This window comes from Engraulis encrasicolus, chromosome 10 (assembly GCF_034702125.1).
Source record: "Engraulis encrasicolus isolate BLACKSEA-1 chromosome 10, IST_EnEncr_1.0, whole genome shotgun sequence".
NCBI classification, from domain to species: domain Eukaryota; kingdom Metazoa; phylum Chordata; class Actinopteri; order Clupeiformes; family Engraulidae; genus Engraulis; species Engraulis encrasicolus.
The window spans coordinates 17,569,965-17,595,381 of NC_085866.1; the positions used below are offsets into that span (position 1 = coordinate 17,569,965).

A 25,417-nucleotide genomic window follows, 5' to 3' on the forward strand; every position below is an offset into this window, starting at 1 on the left:
CTTTGCTGTGATACAGTCTACTGTTTGCCTGTTTGGCTGATGACCTTGACTGTTATCATTGAGAAACATGAGAACCCACACCCCCACCCCCACCACTCTCGCTACCCCCACCCTGAATAGCGCACTGATAGAATAGGCATGCCTGACGCTAAATCTGGTGGTGGCAGCCACATTGCTGTCTTTGTTTTACTGCAATGTATGGTCTCACATTAGTCCACAGAGAGAAAGACAGTCTATTGTACACACAGGCGCTTGCTGTCATCATGCAGTGTCTCGTTATGCAATAATAAACAAAGTACTTTGTTCAGGCACAAAATGCTTCCACAGTGACTGTAGACAGTACCAGTCATACTCTTCATCAGGGCCACTATCAGTGTTGACAGGGACAAAGTTAACTTTTATGCCCCCCACGCAATGCATGCAGTGTAATGGGGATCCAATTCTACGCCTCCACCCCCTCCCTGGGCCTGAGACAATTAACCCCTTTGTACCCCCACCCTTGTCAGCTTCCCTGCTCTTCATTCTGTCATTATCATTTGTTGTTGCAGGAATATACTTCTGGCAGTCAGTGGCCACTGGCCAACTATAAGCCTAAGTAGTTCTCTTCTATTATGCACGAGGTTTATGCTACATTTTTAGAAGGCCAATGAAAATAATAGTTTTTAAAAGTCTGTGTCTGTGTGTTTTAAAGTGTGTGTTAACCTCTGACCCCTACAGCCTGAGGACAGCTCGGACCTGAAGTGCCAGCTGCACTTTGCCAAGGAGGAGTCGGCGCTCATGTGCAAGAAGCTGACCAAGCTGGTGAAGGAGAGCGAGAGCATGCGCGAGGAGCTGGCCAAGTTCCGCTCGCTCTACGGCCAGGTGGACGCGGCCATCACCGTGGAGGAGGTGGCTGACTCGCCGCACACGCGCGAGGCCGAGGTGCGCGTCCACCTCAAGCTGGTGGAGGAGGAGGCCAACCTGCTGAGCCGGCGCATTGTGGAGCTGGAGGTGGAGAACCGCGGCCTGCGCGCCGAGATGGACGACATGAAGGGCCAGGACATGTTGCCGGGGGGCATGGGGGTCGGAAGCGGCGGCGGCAACGGCGGCCTCCTGCTGCTCCCGGGCACCGAGAACGTGGTGGAGCTGCAGCGCCACCTGCAGTTTGTGGAGGAGGAGGCGGAGTTGCTGCGGCGCTCGCTGATGGAGCTGGAGGACCAGAACAAGCTGCTGATGAATGATCTCAACCGGTGCAAGTCGGAGCTTCCACCACCAACACCGGCGTCGTGCAGCGAGCCGGACTCCCCAGCCTCCTCATCCCCAGGCCCCATGAGCACCACACTCTTGGAGGAGGAGGCAGCAGCAGCGGCAGGCAAGGAACCAGTGGTCACAGGCGACGAGACCACCTCCCACAACAAGGACCTGCTGGCCGCGCGGCTGCAGATCGGCGAGCTGAACGGCAAGGTGAAGAAGCTGCAGTACGAGAACCGCGTGCTGCTGTCCAACCTGCAGCGCTGCGACCTGGCCGGCAGCCAGCGGCCCGCCATGGAGACGGACGCCGAGGCCGGCGACTCGGCAGAGTGCGTGCCCAACGAGGGACTCCGCGAGGGACCCGTGGGCGGCGAGGGACACGAGTCGGCCGAGGACGGCCACCGCGAAGCCGCCCTGGAGAAGCCCGCCGCTCTGGGCCTTCTGATCTCGGACTGTGGCCACGCCCAGGCACCCTGCCTTCTGAAGAACCGAGAGTCCCTCCTGGCCATCCACAAGCAGGCCCAGCTGGTCAACACGGCCATCCAGCTGCTGATCTCGCCCGACTCGGGCTGCCTGCTCTCGGCCGCCTCCGCTGACGCTCTCTACCGGAAGCTGGTGGGCGGCGACGGAGGGGCTGCGGAGAACGTGATCTTGGAGAAGAGCCCGTCGTCTCCCTCCGCCGACCTCTCTCTGGTGGAGGCTCTGAGAGCCCGCCTGCGGGGGCTGCAGTCCCAGCTGGAGAGCTTTGTGGAGCGCTTGGAGACCCTCGGAGACTCCTCCCCAGGGAGGGAGCAGGTGGAGGGGGCCTCCCCGCAGCCGTTGCTGTCCGAGTCCGGGGGCCCCGTTGTGGGCATGCCTTCTGCCTCAGCCCCCTGCCCTTCAGACGGCTCTGCTGGGGCCATCACTGCTGAACAGAAGGTAAGTCATTAACCCCTTCTGCCATCCATCTCTCTCTTCTGCATTTCATTGGTATGCGTGTGTTTGCGTTCCGGCTTGGCCTTTTTTGTTTGCCTTCCCCATCCATTTTCTTTCTTTTTTTGTTCCCTCTTTTCGTCGTGGTGCCTTATAAAACATGATGAAGCTTACTAAAAAAAAAAACAACCCCTCTTTGCTTCACGCTGGCTTCCAGGTTTGATACTTGGCTTTGCTGCTTGTTTTCACTACATCCGCATGTCTGTTTACATGCACTGCAGGACCATGTTAGAGGACAGAGCTTTGGCCTCTAATGGACTCGCCAAAAAAAAGCAATGTCATCCCCATCTGTATCTCCAATAAGTTAAGTCCATGACATTTATGCAGTGTAATGTGTGGTGGTGAAGTCTAGCACAAACGTCAGTTCCAATCCAACATGACCCTCAGACCGCAGAGGCAACAGCAGAGATATGTAAAAATAAACAGTATGCTGTTGACATTTACATATTGTGAGCGTTTGAGGTCTGGGTTTGACTGCTTAGAGTTGTGCAGCCTGCACTTGTGTGGTTTTAGCATGGGTGGCATAATTCATAGTTCCATCATACAGTATATACTATATGTTATGTTCAGAGTCTCTATTGACATTTGTGTACGTTTGTGTATTCTGCTCTGACTGTTAGTGTGTGATCTATTGTGTTTAGGTGTAAGAGATGTAATATATCAAGGGAGTACACAAGATGTACTGTCAGGTAAATGGCTGATGTCCTGATCTGTGGTGATTGACAGAGTTCCAATAGAGGCCTGCCTCAGATAGCTCTCTCCCTCTCCCCTCCCCTCCCCTCCCCTCTCTTCTCAATGCATGGGCTCCATGACTTATACTGTGTTCTGCATCTCCTCGTCTCTTCTCTTCTTCTCTATTTTTCTCTCCTCTCCTTGTGTCTTTTTCTTTTCTTTCTTCGCTCCTCTGTCTCATTCCGTTTCTGTGTCCTTTCGCAACCAACCTCTTTTTCTGTCCGCTTTTTTCCTATCGCCCTGTTATGTCCACTCCTCTACTTTTCTCTCTCCTCCAACCCTCTGTTCTTTTCCTCTCTCCTCTTCTTTTTTCCTTTCCTCTACTCTGCCCTCCCTGCCTCCTCTCCTCTCCTCTCCTCTCCCCCCTCTCCTCTCCTCTCCTCTCCTCTCCTCTCCTCTCTTCTCCTCTCCTCCTCTCCTCTCCCCCCTCTCCTCTCCTCTCCTCTCCTCTCCTCTCTTCTCCTCTCCTCCTCTCCTCTCCTCCTCTTCTCTCCCCTGTGCTCCCTACAGCCGTCGCTTGCTCTCTTCATTCTTGTTTTGATTTCGTTCCCCATGCTGTCTTACTGCACGATGGCCAAGCTGTTTTTACTTTTCTTGCTTTTCTTTGTCCTGTGAGTTTTCTTTTCCAGTGTGTCTCTCAAAGAATACATTTTTTTCTGTCGTTTTTTTGTTTGTTTTCCTTTTCACCTGGGTTGTTATTTGTTTCCACTCTTGTCTCTATCCTTTCCAAAACTGTTTTCTTCTCCTGCACTACACCCTTTCTCCAACGATACCCATCCAATGTCTACATCCCATAATGCTATCCCACCTCTACCACATGTATCTTCCAAATTTTTCTCCTCTCATGTGCTACTTTACTGCTGTCCTGTCTTTTTGCCATTCCTACCTCTGTGTTTAATTTGATCATTAATTTGCCCATGCATGCATGCAACAGTCTGACTTTAGGGACCAATTAGAGTTGGAGGTCAAAGGTCAAGAGCCCTGTGTAAGTAAATCAGAAGAGGCCCGCCACAGCCACCAAGACAGCAACAAGGACCTGCACGCCTACGGCCAAGCTGTGGACACAAAAGAAGCGGATCTGGCCCTGGTGAGTAAATGTTACCACCTCCCCCATCTCTGGCAGACATGTTGGTCAGCCACAGAGTCTGCAGGGCTTCCCCTCTGACTTCCCCTCTCCCTCTCTCTCCCTCTCTCCCTCTCTCTCTCCCTGCACGCTGCTGCGGGCTAATCACTCCGGCATCTGTTTACAATGACATCATTTCCCCCTGGCAGTGGCTGAAGAGGAAGCCTCCAGTCTCCCTCTTGTTTTCCTGACCTTTGGATATCATCGTAGCTATGGAAACTAAAGTTCCGCCAATGAAAAATGACCGGTCTGCTAAATTGATAAGGAGGCTTGGGAGTAAACCACAATGGGGCAGGCTTCTCAGCTTTGGCCTATTATGAGCTCTGGTTTAAAACCCACGTGGCACATAGACCATTGTTTACTAGGGGTATTTCCTGTGGTCTTGAATTTTATCCAAGTGCCACTCCCCACAAGAAGTGTTACAGAATTGGTAATCAAGACTAAGGAAATGGCTGAGACAAGCCAAAACACAGACGACAGGCTAGCCTGCAAGACTTGAGCATTTTCTCTAGTGAAAGTAAATAACTTAGATACTCCCTTACGAGATGTAGGAGGGGGAGAGTGGCCTCTTGAAAACTTGATTTCATTTGTTCAAACTCAATGTTATTTTTTAGTGCCGAGTTTTAAGGACAAGTGCACTACACGTATTTTGAGCATGAAGCCCCTTTTCTGGGTTTTCTGCAATGTTTTAGGGTCCACCTCACCGTTTTTTTTATGTTTGCTGCTCTCTGTTATTTGGCTCATTTGGATTTTGTCTCAAGTGGCTTTAGAATTGCACATGTCCATTATGTTCTTAAAATCACCCTAAGCGTTTGTTTCCAAAAGTATGCATCTCACGAAATAGTTAGGGGTGTTCACTGACATTCCCAAGTTTGACAGCAAAAGTTTTCTGTCATGTTTTATTTGGCATTTTGTGAATGAAAGGAAAATACCAGCGAATGCCCCTTAACACTTGATGACTTGCACATTCTGTAAAACAAATGTTTAGGGTGGTTTTAGGAACAGACATGGACATGCCAATAGATAGCCAGTATAATGCTGGTTGAGACAAAATCCAAATTTGCCAAATATCAAAGACAGCAGCAGACATTAAAAAAAACTGTGACAAGGGCCCAGCCGTGGCTCGTATGGCTGGGCACTGGACTGCTGGACTGGAGCGTTCGATTCCAGCCCGGGTCATTTGCCGACCCTTCCCCTTCTCTCTTATCCCAAGTTCCTTCCTTTCTCTCCTCCACTGTACTATCTGGGGGGGAAAATCTCAGAAAATGAGATTAATGCTCAAAAAAGTGCACTTATGGTGTCACTATGCCATTCCAGCAGGATCCTACCCCAAGTCATTTCCCAATCCTTCCCTATCTCTCTCTCTCTCCACTCGTTTACAAAGGTGTAAAAGTATTCAAATGGTCTCTCTCCCTCTGTCTTACTCATATTTCCTCTCCCTACCTCCCTCTCCTGTCATCTGTCTCTCCATCTCTCTTTCTTTCTCTCGTTCTTTGTCTCTATAGAGTAATGATGCCCTTCAGGCTCATCTGAGTGATGCCAGGCAGAAGGTGGAGGGTACAGAGCAGGAGCTCAGTCTAGAGAGACAAGCACACCGAGATGACACACACAGCTCTACGCACAGGCTTAGCCAGGTAAGACCACACATGCACGCGCACACACACACACACACACACACACACACACACACACACACACACACACACACACACACACACACACACACACACACACACAGGAAAATGCTAACCATTTTTAGGCTGCGTACATGATTTTTAATAAGTTGCTTACTCGGCTCTGGCAGAACACAGAATACCAAAGAAACTTACATTTTCTCTTAAATTGAATTATTTTTTCATCACCGCTCCTTTACAAGCTTATAAACCACCAATGTTTATATCATTACCTCTTATAATGAGAGACATAACTCAGCCCCTATGTACAGTATTTAATGCACCACAGACCTGCCAAGTTAAACTGCAAGTAACATTAGCCCAGACCCAGTCACAACCATATCTGCAGTGCAGCCTACACCTTCTACTATGGTGTTTATCTCACAACTCAATATGGTGGTCTGTCATTTGAAATCCACTGGCTTTACTTTTCTTCACTTCTTTTCTCTATCTGTACTTTCTTTCGGAACCTAAATAAATAATATCCTCCTCGCCCTTCCTCAGTTGCAGGAGGAGCACCAGAAGGCCTTGGTGCGGAGAGACTTCCAGCTCCAGAGCTTGAGCCTGCAGAGTCGTCTCCAGCAGAAGTTCTGGAGCCAGGAGAGGAACCAGCTGGTGCAGGAGTCCCAGCAGCTCAAGCAGAGCCTGGTGCTGCTCAGCCTCAAGCTGCGCTGGTTCCTCAAGCAGTGGCGCCTGGGCAAGAAGCTGGAGGGAGACGCCAAGGACATCCTGGAGGTCAGGAGCCTGGAGTCACTGTGGCTTTGTCTTTGTCTAGTGCAGGGGTTCCCAACATATGTCAACTTGGGGCCCAATTGAAATGTTTACAAATGTTTGGAGCCCAGCCCACCTCTGACCCAATGACCAATACAAATAAATAATGATAAAAGTAAACATCAACACACACACACTACTTTTTCTTTTTAGAAAATGATTTCAAGGCCCACTTGGAATACTGTCAAGGCACACCAGTGGGCCCCCGGCCACAGTCTGAGAATCATTGGTCTAGTCAATGTATTTCCTACATAGTGCTAAAACTGTTATTCACCACAGGAGAACAAAATCAATCAATCAATTTCCTTAAATCAATCGTTCTGTTGAGCTTAGACGGTGGGCTAGATTTCGTAGCTCCTTTAGAAAATGAGTTTCGTTCTCACTCTCGAGTGGCAACTTGATTTTTCTAATATGACCTCCTGACAATATGTAAAGCAATATTCTGGCTGTTGCCACGCTGAAAAGTTGCATGTTGATCTTAAAAAATAACGAAAATAAAAAAGACTGGGGGTGACGTCACATAATGCACAGTCAATGGGAAGTCTCCGCCCCTCAAAGTTGAAAACGGAATATTTATCCACATATCAGGCTTTTTTCATAGGCATATAATTCACCTAATCATTGAAACAACGTAGGCATTTCATTCCTGATCATTTTCCTGTTACTGGAAAAAATAACACATCTTGCATTTCTTTACTGACACGTAGTTTTTTGGCGAATTGATCTACCCCCGTCACCTCATTGCTCTATTGCTTTGAGGGAACAGACCTGTCATCTTTTTGACATTTATCTCTCGTTGCCCAATGATGGTCAGACAGTCGAACACTAACAGCGAAAAAGAGCTCTCCTGAAAGTTTGAGAAAAAAATTTTTTTTGCATGTACACAACAAGTGAGCCCACTTACCCCCCAACTTGTCACTTTTTGCCATGAAATCTGACGGTTCCGGGTAGCATGCACGCGCTAGCTGTATTCTGCCTCGTTGACTTTGCATTGACGTGACGTCACTCGGTCGGCTAGTTTTTGTTGTCATTTTTATAAATCAATGTGCGATTTTTGAGGATGGCAACAGCCAAAATATTGATTAATGGGTTGTCAGGGGGTTATATAAGCAAAAATAAAGTTGCCACTCGTTAACACCAACGAACTGACAAGATATGAGACTGGGCCCACCACCTAGCTTGTTTGCCCAGTTGGGCAAGGGCCCACTTTCCGAGACAATGTACATCATTCACGTGCGTACATTATTTACAAGTATCTTACTGTTTTTTTCCCCAAATCAAGGTGAACAATGTGAAGGACCTGTGTCTGCTTCTGGAGGAGGAGGCCCTCAGCCCTCACCAGGGAGATAACAAGATGCCTGCAGCTGAGGAACAGCAGCCCCTCAACCCCACCTCTAAGGAGCATTGTCTTCAGAGCTACAAACAGGTAATCCATCACTCAGCTTACAACAGCACATAGTGCACTCTGCTGCCAATGATTTCTTGCACTGGAAAAAGATAGGGAATTATTTTAATGCATATCAGTCCAGTGGAGACGCTGGGTCAAAAAATTGAACAGAAAAGAAACACTATAAAATGCAGGGGAAAAAACCCATGTATGAGCCATATTAGCCAGTGTAGTCACATTATGTTATTACAATAAGCGTAAAGGTTTAGCATTGGTATAATGTGTTTGTGCATCCCTAGTAATAATTGTTTGTGCTGGTTTGTGATGTGTTTTTGCCGCCCCCCACACTCTGGCCACTAGAAGGGAAGTGTCAGCGCCACGCTGGCAGATCTGCAAGGTGCTCTCCAGGACCTGAGCGTGGAGCTGCGGGAGGAGAGGCAGGGCTCCCTGGAGCTCACCCAGCAGTTTGCCAAGGCTAAGGCCGCCTGGGAGGTGGAGAGGACCGAACTCAAGAGCCTCATCACTCAGGTTAGCAACCTAGGACAAACAACACCAAAAACAATAGTAAAACTGTTCAATTGGAACTCTATACGCACCAACCTCAGCTTGCTAGTGCATCATCATAGTGGGACAAACATCACTTGAAAGTAGAGGGTGGAGCACACTGCAGTTTTTAGACATGTATTTTGTGCAAACACCCATCAAACAAAACTGTATTTGTATAGCACAACTGACAGTTCAAATGTCTCCTCACTCAGGTGCGCAACTTGTACTGGAGGTATTCTATACAATACTACATAGCCTAGCAATCACAGGGGACATATTGAATTACTCCATCCTCAATTAATCAATTCCTTGTTTCCTCTATCCTTGACACCTTCATCTGTAAAGGAAAAAGAAGGAATCAAGTATGTGGGTTTTTGCTGCTGCCCTAGAGCCAAGCTCTGGTGGTGAGAGATTGATGCCTAAAACACCTGCAAAAAAACGGCTGCTAAATACCTAAGCCATTTTTGGGAAAAGGCAATGTCGGCCTATAATAATCTATATCTCAGCCTCTGAAGCACATAAAAAATGAAATAAAATCTAAGACCATCATCTTAGACCAACATTACAACATGTTCATTCCGCTCTAAAAAAAAAAAAAAGCTCTTTAAAAAATCCTCACATTTCATGAGCCTAAAGCTGTGTCATGCAGCTGCTGGCGCTAGAGTCAATGGTGGTCAATGCAGCATCCGGCATCAATGGGTTAAAGGAAGTGACATTCTTTCTATTAAGCGCCTGGGGGGGAGAGTCAGAGGTGGTCAGCTTCAGCAGTACCATCAGTTTCCTTCAATCCTGGCACTCCCTAGATCTACACCCCCACCCCTTCGATCCCTAGATCTACACCCCCACCCCCTTCACTCCCTAGATCTACACCCCCACCCCCTTCTGTCTTTGGCCATAGTTTATCTGCCTGGCGCAGGCAGACCATCTTAGCCAAGCCGCTCAGAAAGTCAGAAGCAGAGGATGAGATCATTTACTTACGTCACTTAGAGAATGAGGCCACTCAGTCACTTACTCCAACCGCAGTAGAGTTACTTTTGTAGACTGTATTGCAGTTCTGGTCTGACAGGGAAAGTATGAGATCATAACCTGAAACCTCACTGAGCTTTGCTCATTTTCTTCCTTGTGTTACTGCCAATGACTGTACATTGAGCGTCCAAACATTTGGGAGAAGCAATTGGCAGAGGAGAGGAGAGAAAGGAAGCATTGCTGTGAGGTCTGGGTCCTGGACTCTGCAAGATAACCTTGGTTACAGTGATACATTTTGGGGTTTAGGGTACGTTTTAATGGATGCCTCTGAGCTACACTCAGTCAGTGCTAAGACTGACACCGAACACAGTGCCTCCCTGGGTTTTATTAACCCAGCTGAGCTGACACAAGCTTGTAAAAGCGAATGAGGGTCGAGTAAGTTCATCTGAGGTCAGAAGTAAGGAGAAGAAAGTGTAGGCAGATGGCAGAATGGGTGGGGAAGAAACCCACTGTTTTTTCCATCCTTTTATTGGTGCTAAACATTTTATAAGATTATAAAGTAGGAATTATTAGTCATGTGGCATGTTGAGTGAATATATAATGTTCAGAGTGCTGAGAATAGACAACAGAGAGGAAAGCTTCTTCTCAAGAATGTCCTCAAACGTCTTTGATGACCACAACTGTTTCTCTCTCCTCAGCTGGAGGGTAAATCAGGGAAGTCCGGGGCGCTCCTGGCAACAGTGGCCGCCGACAAGGACCCTCCAGACCTGAAGGGGTCGCTGAAGCGGGAGCACGCTGAGCACCAGCACCTGTTGGCCGAGTCGTACGCAGCAGTCATGGACCTGACCAAGCAGCTGCAGATCAGCGAGAGGAGCTGGGGCCGCGAGAAGATGGACCTGCTGGAACGTCTCAACCAGGAGCGCAGCCAATGGGAACAGCAGCTGCAGGAGGCCCAGAGCAGGACCGAGCAGGTCAGGGTTCACCATAGGGGTCAAAGGTTGTGAGTGGTTGGGGTGCTGTGGTGCAGTGGGCTAAGGAGCCATACCATAGGTCCAGGGTTGCGGGTTCGAGTCAGACCCGAGGTCAATTCCCCATCTCTCTCTCCCCAATAATTTCTTATTACTCTCTCACTATCCCATCCTAAATAAAGGCATTAAACATTTTTTTCTTAGACATGAGGGGTAGGATGCCATAATGTGCCATCAATGTTTAACTCTGGGCCCAAGGACCCAAGTTTGTTACGGCCTTGTATTATTTTATAATCTCCTCTTAATGTCTCACTCCCATTTCGCTTTTTAATGAAGGCAAAAAACCCTGCAACAATATTTTAAAATCTTGAAGGCACACGTACATTCACTGAAACAGGGATCCTGTCTTATATTCCTGAAGATGTTTGCAACTGTCTTCCGTGTGTTTCCCTCTAATGGTCCTTTCCTAGCATTTGTCCTCCCAGAATTCAATTCCATAGTGTTTATTGTTCTGCCCATGCCCCTCCCAGTACCCCCCCCCCCTCTCTCGCTCTCTCTCTCTCTCTCTCGCTCTCTCTCTCTCTCTCTGGCTTTGCCTTCCATCTGCTATTTTTTTTCTTCCCTCTCTGCCCACAATGTGCTCCTGTGTCGCTGCCTTCACGCAGGAGAATGGGACTGAGCTCATTGTTCCTGTGTCATGACAGATTATAGGTTGCAGGCATGACTAGCATGAGATTGCATCATTGAAGTCTGCTGGACTGGCCTGTGGTTAGTGGTGAGCCTCTCTCGCCACGGCTCTTCACGGGACCAGCAGTTCCTTCTCAGTTCCCCTGCCAAAAGTGAACACAGACACAGTCACACAGTCACAGTGTCTGGCCCAGCCAAAAGGAAAAGAAAAAGAGAAGGAGAGCGCAGTGGTTCTCCCAGAAATGTTTGTTAGTCAAGGTGGTGGGGCGTTAAAAGTGTTTCTTGTCAAGGTGGCTGTCTTAGCAATAAAGTGCTGGGGGAAACACTGGAGAGAATAGAGAGAAAGTAGGGGGGCAGGATGCTCAGGAGATGATGTCTGCCGTTTATTGTACATTACATTACATTACACTTAGCTGACGCTTTCATTTACTCAAAGCAACTTACAACTATTATTTTTCAAGGTATTGGTTACAGTCCCCGGAGCAATGTGGGGTTAGGTGCCTTGCTCAAGGGCATTTCAGCCATGGATGGAGGTGTAGGGAGAGGTCAGGGGGGATTCGAACAAGCAACCCCTAGATTGAAAGACCAACTCTCTAACCACTAGGCCACGGCTGCCCCATGTACATACGCTCTCTCTTCCTGTTGATGCCTGTGTCCAGTATTCTGTCTCTCTCTGATAATTTTGCTGTTCTTTATTTCTGCATTTTCACTGCTCTTTCTTTCACTCATTTACCGCTAGCTGTCATTTACCTCTTCCACAAAGTCAGCCTCACCCATAACTGTCCTCGCGTGTCCCCATCTGTCCTATTGTGCGCTTCCAAAAAGGAAGTGTGCCTGTGTGTAGACATGCCCGGAGTCAGCACAGACACATGATGCAGCAAGTTCCTGCTGTCAAACACTGTTTTTCTCCCTTTTTTCCTCTTGTCAACCACATTTCAGGCTATGGGTGACAAGATTACAGAGAGGGTGAGAACATCTGACGCAGAAACAAATGGGACATCCTTGCAGAGGTGGGTTCAATTCTTGCTTTCTGTAAATACAAACAGCACTGCATTGATGTGACTTAAAGGTCTTTTATTATCTTTTATTCATCTTTTATTACGTTTTTGTTATGCATTATAACAATAATAATACACTTATACTGTAATACAATTATAACAATAATGGTGGTTTTTTAAACCTTTTGTGAACATGAAGTTTTTTGTTATGCCTTTAACCGAATAATGCCCTTCAAATCTTTTGGTAACGCAGGACCAAGTCCATATCTTCTATTATGGAGCTGGACTCTCTCCTGGACACATGTCCCTTCTTCAACAGCACAGAGGCTGACAAGCTCCGCTCTCCCGGCAGCTCCTCACCGCTGGCCTGCAGCGACCTGAGCGGCCTGAACCGCAAGAACTGGCGGTACCTGACGTCCGAGTGTGCCCCTGGCGACCAAGGGGATGCCTTCAAGACCTGGGACTGCCCCAGCACCAGCAGCAGCAGCAGCTTCCCCGGCCTCGACCTGTGCCGGCACCTGGTCCCCCAGCGCAGCTACACGGCCCCCGACAAGACGGGCATTCGCATCTACTACAGCCCACCAGCGGTGCGGAGGATGGAGGCCAGGCTGCCCAGGGCCCGGGCCCAGCAGCAGCAGCCTCCACACACACACAGAGGCCACTCCTCCAGGATAGGAGGGGCCGAGGGCCAGACATCTGTGTCAGCCCCTACCTCCATCAGCTCGCTGTCGTTGGCGTATGACCAGTGGCTGAGCACGCTGTCGCAGCAGCACAGGGAGATGCTGCAGGGGAGCCCGGGCGTCGGAGGAGGCGCGCCGTTCCACGGCCTGGAGATTTCGGGAAACCTGAGCGACGACATGAAGGAGATGACCAACTGTGTGCGGCAGGCGATTCGCTCAAGCTCGCTGGAGCGCAAGTGCAACAAGGACACCGGCAGTCAGACGGTGGGGGTGAGCAGCACTGGCACGCAGACGGCGCGCCTAGTCAGCGTGGGGATGCAGACTGAAGGACCTAGTGCCGGCACCGCGGCGAGCCGGACGGGGCTCCACGGTAAGAGCTGGTCGCCGCGTCCGTCCTCCTCCCTGGCGTCGGCGCGCTCGCGCCAGATCTCCTCCTCGCTGGAGAAGGTGGCCAGCCGCATCGACCGGCCCTGCTGCTCGCCCAAGTACGGCTCGCCCAAGCTGCAGCGCCGCGTGTCGGCCTCCTCCTCGAGACTGGAAACCAGCTCCACCACCAGCGCCTCCTCGGCACGCGACCGCAGCCTCTGGAGCCTCCACCAGCGCAGCACCTCCTGCGGCTCGGCCTGGGCGCGCTCCACCACCACCCGAGACTCGCCCGTCCTCAGCGGCCTGAACGACGGCCTGTCCAGCCTCTTCAGCGTGGTGGAGCACACGGGCAGCTCCGAGGCTCTGTGGAAGGCGGACGTGGGCACCTCCAGCCCCAGTCGGCAGCAGCCTGCGGGGAAGCCGTCCTGCCCCAGCCCGGGCGTGGGCCTCGGAGACTCTCCGGTGGGCATGGGGCCACACAGGTACGGTGCCATGCAGGAGTTCATCAGGAATGTGTGCGGCAGCCGCACGCCGACACCTGGGCCCGGGGTGGACGAGCCCAAACCGGACTGCCTGTCAGGACTGCTGGTGGGAAGTGACAGCGTGACCAAGATCGTCAACAAGCGGTTCATGAAGCCCCCGCGAGACGACCTGCCGGCTGTAGCAGCTCTGGGGAAAGACGCCGGCCTGAAAGACGGCCTACCTGGCACGTTAGAGGTGAGCTCATGGCAATATATTGTCACTGTGTTCTCACACCGTACTACCACTCACCACACACCGTACTTCCCAACGCTACAGTTGTACTATGCACTCTGCAGCTGACCATAACATATGTTTGCAAGGCTTATGTACTGAATCAAGCATGTGTGGGAAAAAGCTAGTTGAGTGGACTAATTGATGGATGTTTTTAGGTGGCTAACCCGCGGCTGTCGAGCCGCATGCGGCTCTTTGCCTGGTGTCTTGCCCTTGATAGTCCGGGAGCCGTGGGGTTGAACCCAGATTTCTTTGATAAAGTTATTTTTTTTGCTTTATCTGATAGATTTTAGGTAAGTCTTCAAGATTTCAGACGATGCCCGGTGATATCACTTGAGCATTTTCAGATTTTGAGCTTTTATTGTCCCATAAATGCAAATTATGACAAAAAACTAAAGACACCTAATATTACTGTGAATAATGCTACAAAATGTACCAAATTGCTTATATTACCTGAAAAACATTCACATTGGACTGCCTTAACACTGCCCTTATTGAAACAAACCCAATATGGGGTAATAATTAACCCTTTCATAACAGCAATCGCACAAATAAGACGAGACACTGTAGGTGAATAGGGTATTTTTTTTAACTTGCAGATATCAATATGAAACTTTATCAGATGATTACTCGTATGAATTGGAGAAAAAAATGTATTACAAGTTTTCTATATTTTATGTTTAAATATGCTAATTAGGCTATTATCTAATTAAATATGCACTAATTTGCATTATAATTTGATGCAATGAATCTGACCACCTGAAAATGCCAGCTTCAAAATTCCTTTTTTATCTTGTTAATATCCTACATACAAGAATATTTACTGTGGTTAATTGTGGCTAACTCCTTTTGCTATCCAGGTACAGAGAAAATACTGCTAATAACCTTAAAAAATGCGATTTCAGCCTATTTTTTATGCATTTAGTTATATAAATCAGGTCATGAATGACAAATAAACAAATGCCTCAGTAAAAACATTCACAACATTGCTTAGAATAAGACTGTAAAGTATGGAACGGATTGTGCATTATGAGATCCTGCATAACATCACATCATGACAACATACATGACAACATCGCCGGTAGGTAGCCTACCACAAATAGCCAACATAAAAGAAAAAAAAAAAGAACAACAGAGTGTGGGGGTAACTGGTGAGCAGTCGTTGGCTGTTCCAAAAGATGAGTAAAGAAATGACATACATCCAGTGTATCCAGACTGGTATTGAATGATCACTTAAATCCATAAAGACATCAAATAATATCTGTACATGCATTTAAATTTACACAGAAAGACCTATATACACTGCAACATACAGTATCGCACGCTGAGAGAGAGAGAGAGAGAGAGAGAGAGAGAGAGAGAGAGAGAGAGAGAGGTCTAAACATAGGAAAACAGCTATACATTATACAGTGGTGCTCATATGTTTACATACCCCAGCAGAATATACGCTTTGTCTGCGATTTCTCACAAAATATGAAGGATTACACAAAACCTTTTTTTTCACTCATTGCTAGTGACTGGCTTAAGACATTTATTAGCAATCTTCGGTGTTTACTCTTTCAAAAGCATGATCACAACCCAAACTACCCAAATGACCCAACAGTTTACATACCCTAGTTTCTGATGCTGAATATGCAGGGTTGGGGAGTAACGGAATACATGTAACGGCGTTATGTAATCAGGATACAAAATAAAAGTAACTGTAATCCGTTACAGTACAAGAAAAAAACGATGTAATCAGATTACAGATACATTCAATGAGAATGGGGATTACCTAACAGGATTACAATTTGTGCGAGGCCTTTGGTCCCTTTTATTTAATTAATATTAACACACATGCTTAGCTGACCATTTAAACCCGGAGTATTCATACATTACACTCGCATAGGCTACATTGCATCCAAACGCACATACATTTTCAATCACAAATCCCACGAAATCCAAGTTTTGTCAACATCTGTTGTTTCTTTATTTTGTTTTGCCTAATTCCATTGTTTATCCTTATGAGTTAAAACAAGTTTGCAGTGTTTTAAGAGCACTTAGCAATGTTTCTTGAGCAATTGAAAGTTTCATGTCTTACCGGTGTCGCAGCACTTCCGTGTTTGGCAAAGGGTTGCGTGCTGGCGAGAGTGACGTTTTTATCATTGGACATGTTTGTGTGTGCGCGTCCTCTCGCCATCACATTGACGGTTAATCTCTAAAAACTTCATAATTATTGCCGTTTGCATGTTGACATGCATTTGTACTTGTTTGTTATTTTTAGATGCGTCCCAGCATCTCTATAAAGAGGCTATGTCTGTCCGTCCGTCTGAAACGCATTCTTCAAATTGTTCCCTCCTGTGTCCACAAGGTGGCAGTGTTGACTATTTGGCCCGGAGCACGCAGCTGATTGCATTGCGAGACAAGCGCAGCGCGAGCAGAGAGGAGTGCACTGCAAGTGCTCGTACATTGACATAGGTTACCCTCTTATAGAGATGCTGGGACGCATCTAAAAAGAAAAACATCATCCCCTGCGTTCCTGCCGTATCTGTGTGCCTATCCGTAAGACCCTCCACACTTTACTTTTTAACATTTGATTAAAAAAAGTGTCAGTTCTCACAAATAAAATGTTGAACATGGGTCAATGCTCATTTAAACCTTAAGTAATCCAAAAGTAATCCAAAAGTAATCAGTTACATTACTTTGTAAAAGTAATCCAAAAAGTTACAGTACAATTACATTTTAAACAGGGTAACTTGTAACTGTAACAGATTACATTTATAAAGTAACTTACCCAACACTGTGAATATGGCCCTGTTTAACATCAAGGACCACTCTAAATTGTTTGTGGTAGTTGTGGATAAGGCTCTTAAGTTTCTCAGATGACAAAACAGCACATTCTTCCTTGCAGAATGGTTGTTTCCTATAATATCTTTGGGTGTCTTGCTGGAACCTCACATTTGAGGTTTCCCCTGAGTGGCTCAATGATGTTGAGATCAGGAGAGTGAGATGGTTGCTCAAAAACCTTAATTTTATTCTTTCTGAAGCTAATGACGGGCTGACTTGGCTTTCTGTGTCGAAATATTGTCATGTTGGCACTGTTGGAATTTCAATTCAGAAATGCAATATGAGGGGGTTTGGTTGGAACCAAACCATTGGGCAAGGGAATCATTGCATTGAAATTGAGAAATTGTTCAGGAGGCATAGGACAACCAAAAAATAACTTCAGGTAAAATGTAGGACAACATGATTTTTTTAAAACTGTACAGCAAAGAGGCACTTGAGGAAAGATGGGCTGTTGGGGGTTGCCAGGAGAAAGCCATTACTACAAAAATGCAAACAAGTTATTTTGCATAATATACACCGAATAGCATAATGAGAAGCATCAGAATGCCTGTGACAAAGTCATTTGGAAAAATGGAATAAATATGGAACTTTTTTCAGCCACTATTAACAGTACTGTACCATTTTGAGAACAGTCAACGGAGCCTATGATGAAAGTTACACCATCCCTTCTGTGAAACATGGTCATGGACCACTGATGTCATGGGGGCATTTGAGTTACAAATGCACTATACTTTTGGTCTATGCTCACAGAATGATGAATACATTGCCCTGTGAAAAATACTGGAGGAAACTTGACACACATCAGCCTTGAAACTGCACATGGTCTATTGTTTGGACATGCCAACATGACAATATTTCAACACAGAAAGCCAAATCAACCAGTCATTACTTCAGAAAGAATAAAATGAAGTTTTTGAGCGACCGTCTCACTCTCCTGATCTCAACATCATTGAGCCATTCAGGGGAAACCTCAAATGTGAGGTTCCAGCAAGACACCCAAAGATATTATAGGAAACAACCATTCTACCAGGAAGAATTTGTTGTTTTGTCATAAGAGAACATTATGAGCCTTATCCACAACTACCACAAACAATTTAGAGCGGTCCCTGATGTTAAACAGGGCCATATTCAGCATCAGAAACTAGGGTATGTAAACTTTTGAACAGGGTCATTTGTATAGTTTGGGTTGTGATCATGCTTTTGAAAGAGTAAACACAGAAGATTGCAAATAAATATCTTAAGCCAGTCACTAGCAATGAGTGAAAAAAAAGGTTTTGTGTAATCCTTCATATTTTGTGAGAAATCGCCAAGAAAGCGTATATTCTGCTGGGGTATGTAAACATATGAGCACCACTGTATATACGGTTGAGTCAAAAACTTAAGTCAATCCAGTGTATCCTGACTGGTATTAAATGATCACTTAAAAGTCCATGACGCCATCAAATAAGACATGTACATGCATTTAAATTCGCACAGAAAGACCTGTCTACACCTATACAACAAACAGAGTCCTTAACACCTAAAACACCTATAGCCTACATTATACTACACACACACGCGCACGCACGCGCACACACACACACATACACATGCACACACACACACACACACACACACACACACACACACACACACACACACACACACACACACACACACACACACACACACACACACACAGTAAACCTCACACAACATTGGTTCGGCAGCATCCCAGCCGAAAACATGCACAGAAAATGGTGCAAGGCACACTGTTTACAGCACAGCTACATTTCTTAGAATTGCAGGGGCTTTTACTCTTGCAACCACATCTGATCATCTGTCAAATGTAGTCTGGTGCCACTTTGACCTTTTCTGGTACACTTATTGGTATCAGTGCTTTGTTGCATGGGTCTTTCTTCCATCCAAATGCTTCAGGAGATAGTTCAGGTGGAGTGTGAACCAATGTCCTCCACAATATTGCTTGAAAATGAGCCCTTTTCACATTCTCAAGAAATGCCTCTGTTGTTGGTGGAAGAGCAGCCAGGTTAGGTGAAGATAAATGACCTTTCCCATAGCACCAACCTTGTATGTGACATGCTGATACTGTCTGGAATGCCATAACATGCCGACACAAAGTTAGTGGCCTCACTGGAAAGTTGTTGGAATGGTGCCAGCACATTACCAATTGATGTCAAGTGATATCCAGCTTTTAGGGTCTTGATAACAGAGCCTTTACCAATACCAAAATAGGATGCCACAGTGTCACACCCTGATATGGCATGGGCTGGTAAAAGGTCAATTACAATGTCATTTTGTGGATTTACATTTTTAATTTTATCTCTTTCCATGTTAATACGACCACCACTGAAATTATGTACTTTGTAGGCAAACAAATAATCAGCCAAAAATTGTGTAATTATTACTTACAATTTTTATTTTGTGTTACAACAGCACAGGAAGAGTAAATAGCAATGTATGAAATGGTGAAATTCTGTGTTGAATTAGTACCGGTAATCCTTTCTGGGTATGTCTAAGCTGACACCACCAATATTCGCCTAAATGTTACATATTTCTGCTTGACAAACAGCTAGTTATGTAATTGTCTAAAATTTATTTGGTACGAGGACACTTTCTCCACTTTGATGTGGCAGGCCTACCACCCAGAATGCTCTATGGTTAATCATAGTGCAGTTATGAAGCTGTCAAAAGCTTGTGGGCTATGGCTGCAGCGAAATGAACATGAAAGGGTTAATATCTGAAATTGACACATCACCCACTCTTATCCTGATGGGTAAGTGTTGGACAACTACAAACAGCAAAACCAAACAACCCACTATGAGATATAAAGCCACGTTTGGCGAAGTGTTGGCCTTTGTGTCTCCGACTTGGAAAATCAGGCTTTTTGGGTGAATGCCCCGCCCCCAAACATGCATGACCCCACCCCCACTGATGTCCATATCTCACCACCTGTTCTTATACACATTCCACCATGTAAACAAACACAAAATAAGTATGGTATAGGGTATTTGGTCAGCATAACATGAATTGGGAGCCAAAGACTGCTGTAATCTATGGCTGCAGCACATCAAGCATAAAAGGCTCAATATCTGAAAATGCTCAAGGGATATCACCGGGCATCGTCTGGAATCTTAATAGGTACACCTTAGGCAACCACAAACTGCAAAGAAAAAAACTTTATCAGACGAAACTGGGTTCGGCTGATATTTGGCTTTTGGCTGCCGGACTATGATGTTTGTGTGCCGATGTGGCTCTTTGCTGTGACACATTACAAAATGTGGCTCTTGGTCTCCGACTGGTTGGCCACCCCTGCCATAGGATAAAGCATGTCTTTGGCACAATGCATGCACTTCTCAAAAACTGTAGCCTGCTAAACAAAACTGGAATATGCTGTATTTGTTGTACGTACTGTATGGCTTTCACTAAGTAACACTAAGTCTCTCTCTCTCTCTCTCTCTCTCTCTCTCTCTCTCTCTCTCTCTCTCTCTCTCTCTCTCTCTCTCTCTCTCTGCCTGCTTTTCTGGTTTTGTTTTGTCAGGACTCTGTGTGTGACTGTTCATCTCAGTCAGCCACCTCCTGTCTCTCTCGCCCCTCTCGCTATGCTGCGCGCCACTCCCAAGGCCAGTGCAAGCACCGTCTGCCTGAGAACAGCCCAACCACAGATGAGAAGGTGGAGCTCAACGTTGAGTAGTGAAGAGAACATTCAAGAACTGCACCTCCCTTGCACACTGCCACAATGATCTCCTGGCCAATCCCACGTCAAGCTACTCGCATCACACTACTACAAGCTTGCAACACACACACATACTGCACACACACACACACACACACACACACACACACACACACACACACACACACACACACACACACACACACACACACACACACACACACACACACACTTCATGCATTGCACATTCACAAACTGCCACACACTGCCACAATCCTAAATATACTGCCATGTTTACAAATTCACAAACATTATAACACATACTCATTGACACCTCCTACACATATTTACATTAAAAAACGCACATATGCATGAGAAAAAAACACAAGCGCACGAATGCACAAGCATTGTTATGAACACACAAAACAACTCCTTGAGGAACCGCAGTGGTGAATCCCCCACACCCACGCGCTGAGCCTATTCCACCCCCCACCACACCACAGGCCAGCCAGCACACGTGAAGGCCAAGGAACAGGAGAGGGAACCATATTGTAGACATCCCCTCGTCTCTCCACCAGTAGTGTAGATGTATCACCAGCAGGATTCCCCAACCCACCAACTCTTTACCTCCTCTTTTCAATGTCAGTAAATCTGTATGCACCAGGACAGCAGCTGTTCCCGCTCTATCAATACCAATGATGTCAGGACTCTTACCAACAACATGTCAAGGCCACCTCCAGCCATTCAAACGGAACTTAACAACCAGGAAATACTCACACCGTCGTGTACAGCTCTTACCAAGAGGATGTCTTATGGCTAGATCTACAACACACACCAACACACCTGCGCCTCATCTCAGTTCAAATCCAGTTGCTCATGATGTCCAAATGTCAGTTTTGAGTTCATGATTTTTTTTTCTTCTGCACAATGATTTGAAATTGAGTATTTCTGCAATTGGATGCTGAAAATCAGAAAGCCTGAATAGATCCAGATGTATCTAGGACACAGGACATGTGTCGTCGAGTTGTCACTTCTCAAATGAACCGCTATGGCCTTTTCCCCTCAGTGATGGTGGAGAGAGGACGCCCCTGCTCTGTTGAAACCCACAATCCCACAAGTTTTCAAGCTGTCACAACACAACACACTCTGTGCCTCTGTTGAAGACCCCCTTTTAAGGGAGTATGTTCCAGCCTTCAGACAGACACATCTACAATGAGATGAGACATACATACACAACAACACCAACACCCCCCCCCCCACCCCCCCCCCCCCCCCCCCCCCCCCCCCCCCCCCCGACAACTTAACAGTATTTGTGGGACCATCTTGCCTCTTTTTAAATGTTGACGTCTGCGTTGATACTGCTTTGACAATGTAAACTGCCTAATGCTACCTTGACTCTTTTTTTGTAATTAGGATAACAATCTGGATGTACAGACACAATTTGTCTGAATTTCCCCCCTTTTTGAGAAGATTGATGGACAATTTGCATTTTATGATGTTGGACTGAATATGTAGTAGTCCCCCTGTAGAGGCACATGTGGACAGTAGCGTGTAGCAGGACTTGAGGACTGTAGGAGCTATCTGCTTGAAGCTCAATCGTAGGAACACAGGGTTGTGGTTGGTACAGCAAGAGCCATCCGGTCCCAGCTGTAGGGATGATTTCCTTGAAGTATTCCAAGTTAATGGTCCCCTTGTTAGAGTAAAGGAATGACTGTTGCAGCTAGGTATTACTCAGCTTTTTACAGCCAGATTTGAAAATCGTTTGTTATCCTGTGTATTTCTCTCATGGTGCGTGTGTGTGTGTGCGTGCGTGTGTGCGTGTATGTGTGAGGGCATGCTGTAATATGTCAGTATGCCTTATGGCTTGTTAGTGCCCTGCATTGTCCAGTGCTATTCCAGTGCTCTCTTGAAGGTCACCCCTGCACGCTCATTCCTCTCCTACCTGTCAAACATTCCCTCTCTTTAACCCTTTCTTTCTCTGTCTCTTACACACAATTTCGCGTTCTTTTTCTCTCTCTCTCTCTCTCCCTCTCTCTCTCTCTCCATCCTGCTTATACAAAGGGTTGAAGGTTGTCGCAGAAGCACATACAGTAAGGGTCAGCTTCTTATTAATGTCATTTTAATACAACTGTATGCAATAGTTAATTTAACCAGAACATTTTTTTCAATGGTCTTTTGTTTTGTTGATGTTTTTGATGATTGATGCAACACTGCAATGAGGACAATGCAGTTTAAGAATATTGTGCGTTATCTGTGCGTACTGCTGTGCCTGTCCTACTTTCACAGTAACACCAAATGCAGCATCATATCAGGAGTACCTGGATATTTTATTTATTTATTTTCTGTGGAGAAGTAAACACCTCTTTTATCTTCAGATGAAAGCCATGAAGTGGAACCATGAAATGTTGCAGCAGGGTTCCTTTCCTCAAAACGTGTTGATAATCTTGTGATCTGTGATGTTGGTCATGTGATTGCCATCTTCAATGTATGAAATATGAGTAATGGTTACCATTAATGTTGGAATCTTACAATACCACCATTACATTGACAGCAAAACAAACGTACAAACAGTCCGTTGGTTATCCAGCAGCGTAGGCTGGGTCTTTTTCATATTGTAATCGCTCAGCTGCCATTAAACCACAATCTTAACTTCAATCACACTACTAGGATTCAAGAAAAAAAAGTTCTCTTCATGCTTATTTAACATGTTCTAAGTGAATCCTTGCTCTATTGCCTTCTCCCCTGCCTCAAGCTGGGATATGCACACGGTGCGTAGGTGTTTTGGCACAAATGATGGGCTTCATCAAGTATTGGTTTGTGGATTACCCTTTGGCATCTGAGAATACACCGATACACACCTACGGTTCATACAAACCTGCCATATTTGCATGGAAATAAATTGGTTTGGTGTCATTTTTAGGACGATCTGTCGAAGTGGACAGAACAAAGATACCAGTAGACAAGTTTGGAGATGATGAAGTATAGCATCCAAGTTTTGGCAAAGGACGCGCTCAACTTCTTGGAAAAACGAAAGTCTTTGGGTGCGCGATAAAATGTATTAACTTAAGGAAGAAAAATCCGCACTCAAAAACGTGAGTATCACGCACTGATGAAGGCTTGATAGCCGAAACGAGTTTGCTTTTTGGACATGGTGGTAATATAAATAAATAATGAGACGCAGTTTGTGAGTGCGGATTTTTCTTCCTGAAGTATAGCATCCCCCATATCCCCTCTGTTCAAGATAACTCTGCTTTTTGAACAGGGCATTAGCTGAAATATAAACTTCAGCATGGAGCGAGAACAATTTTCAGGACCGCCATCAATCCCCAGAGAAGTTGCTAAATGTTGAGGGCAGATAGACACCTAGCTGCCGCTGCTCCTGCTCCTGCTGCTGCCTTTAGTTGCTGCTGTTGCCATGCCCTGACCCTGCGCAATGCTACCTCTTTTGACCTTTGACCTTGATGTAAACATGTCATGCAGCTACACCCATCCATTCCATGCCTATTTATTTCCTTAAGGTCACATGAGTGCCTTTTTTGAAAGAAATAAAACGATGAGGGATAACTAACGAAAATATTAAGATGTAGGCCACCACCATTGTTAAGGTATAGAGTTTTTCACGTTTTTTTTTCCACGAAGGCAATGTCAGACACATTGCCTATAGCCTGTCTTTATAGTTTTATGGTAGAGTGATAAAATAATTCTGTCACAAACCTGTGTAAATGGAAAGAAATAGTTAAAATCATAAGATTGCCATTGTAAAAAAATGACTGGTACTTGCCTAAGCTTGTAGCTATCTTGGCTGTTTTGACAGTTAGCCTGCAAGCTCCACCTTTCCCTGGGTGCCAGTAGTCACCTAATCCCAACCCAATCCCGCATCTTGGTCTAGATGATCCTTGAAATATGTGATGGGGGAAAGATCAAACATTGGGGGAAATGAGTCCAAAACAGAACCATTGATGGCAAGCCATAATGGATTTTTTTAATCCAGCTCTCTTTTTGTCAGGTTCATCTAAGATAATCAGTTGTTGGCCAAGTTCTGCAAGAAATTTGTGACCTTGTCTGGTTGACCACTCCTCATCAAACTCTTGGGTCTGGAGGGCTTAATTCTTAGTCACTGATATGTTGGCATAAGGCATACTATAGACCTGTTCTTCATCCTTGGGATACTATTTCAATTTTGACCAAAATAATCGTGATTATCATTTTTCCAGAACTGTTCTTCATCATTGGATTTTATTCGTTTCTAACCCAACCTCCGTCTGTCAAGCAACTTTCATTTCACGTCCTCCTTAAATAGGCTACTCCGCCATGCATTGCCCATGCTCTCCCTCTGTCATTGCTGCCTAGCAATATTTAGATGTAATCTTAACTTGCTCATATGTTTTGCTAAATTATTCTCATTACATTTCATACCCTTTTTGTTTTTTGTTTAGAAAAGTACCAAGACCAAAATATCAACAATGAAAGGAAAGTGGAAAGCCTTGCATCCCTCTAGAATATTTTAACTTACTCTACATGAATATATTGTTTATACTCTTTTAACCCCATTATGAGAAAGAAACACAGATGAATGTTTGAATTTGAGCGCAGTCCAGTTGAAGTCTGTAGCCCTCTCCCTCCCCTGCCTTTTAGACATTAATGTCCCAATGTAAATAGCAGAAGAATGAAAAGAAATGCAATAGAATTTTGAATTACTGTCATGGGGAGGGGTGGATTTGGTTGTAAGCTCAAATATAATTTCATGTTGTTTGCTGAACTTCACAAATAAATGTTTCATATACAAGTGTATTTTGCCTTTTTATTAAATTGTGTTTTAATTTGCCTGCTTGTTTTTGTTGACTCTAGTATGTGTATTGATGTGTTCACATCACCGTAATCCACTAAAGAGAGAACGTTGGTATATCATTATTATCCACATGTTATGTGGCAATTCTTTTGGTATTTGTCCAAAAGTTGTGCTCACTCCATTGTGTACAATGGAGCGCTGTGTCACAATGACTTTCTCTGTTTATATTAACATTTACCAAGCAGAGGTAGTTGGTGGGTCATTACATGATATATGT

The 25,417-nt window shown here is 45.7% G+C and overlaps 1 protein-coding gene across 2 annotated transcripts in view; it reads left to right on the plus strand.

Moving 5' to 3' along the window:
* Positions 1-25,142, plus strand: part of mtcl2 (microtubule crosslinking factor 2) — a 50,307-nt gene extending 25,165 nt beyond the window's left edge. For both annotated transcript variants that reach the window (XM_063208240.1, XM_063208241.1), the window contains exons 5-14: positions 718-2,148; positions 3,869-4,021; positions 5,563-5,691; positions 6,235-6,465; positions 7,784-7,927; positions 8,249-8,416; positions 10,099-10,371; positions 11,995-12,065; positions 12,307-13,816; positions 20,217-25,142. In XM_063208240.1, coding sequence (XP_063064310.1) covers positions 718-2,148; positions 3,869-4,021; positions 5,563-5,691; positions 6,235-6,465; positions 7,784-7,927; positions 8,249-8,416; positions 10,099-10,371; positions 11,995-12,065; positions 12,307-13,816; positions 20,217-20,369 — 4,263 coding nt within the window. In that variant the 3' untranslated portion in view covers positions 20,370-25,142. The remainder of the gene's footprint in view (positions 1-717; positions 2,149-3,868; positions 4,022-5,562; positions 5,692-6,234; positions 6,466-7,783; positions 7,928-8,248; positions 8,417-10,098; positions 10,372-11,994; positions 12,066-12,306; positions 13,817-20,216) is intronic.
* Positions 25,143-25,417: the final 275 nt, after the last annotated feature.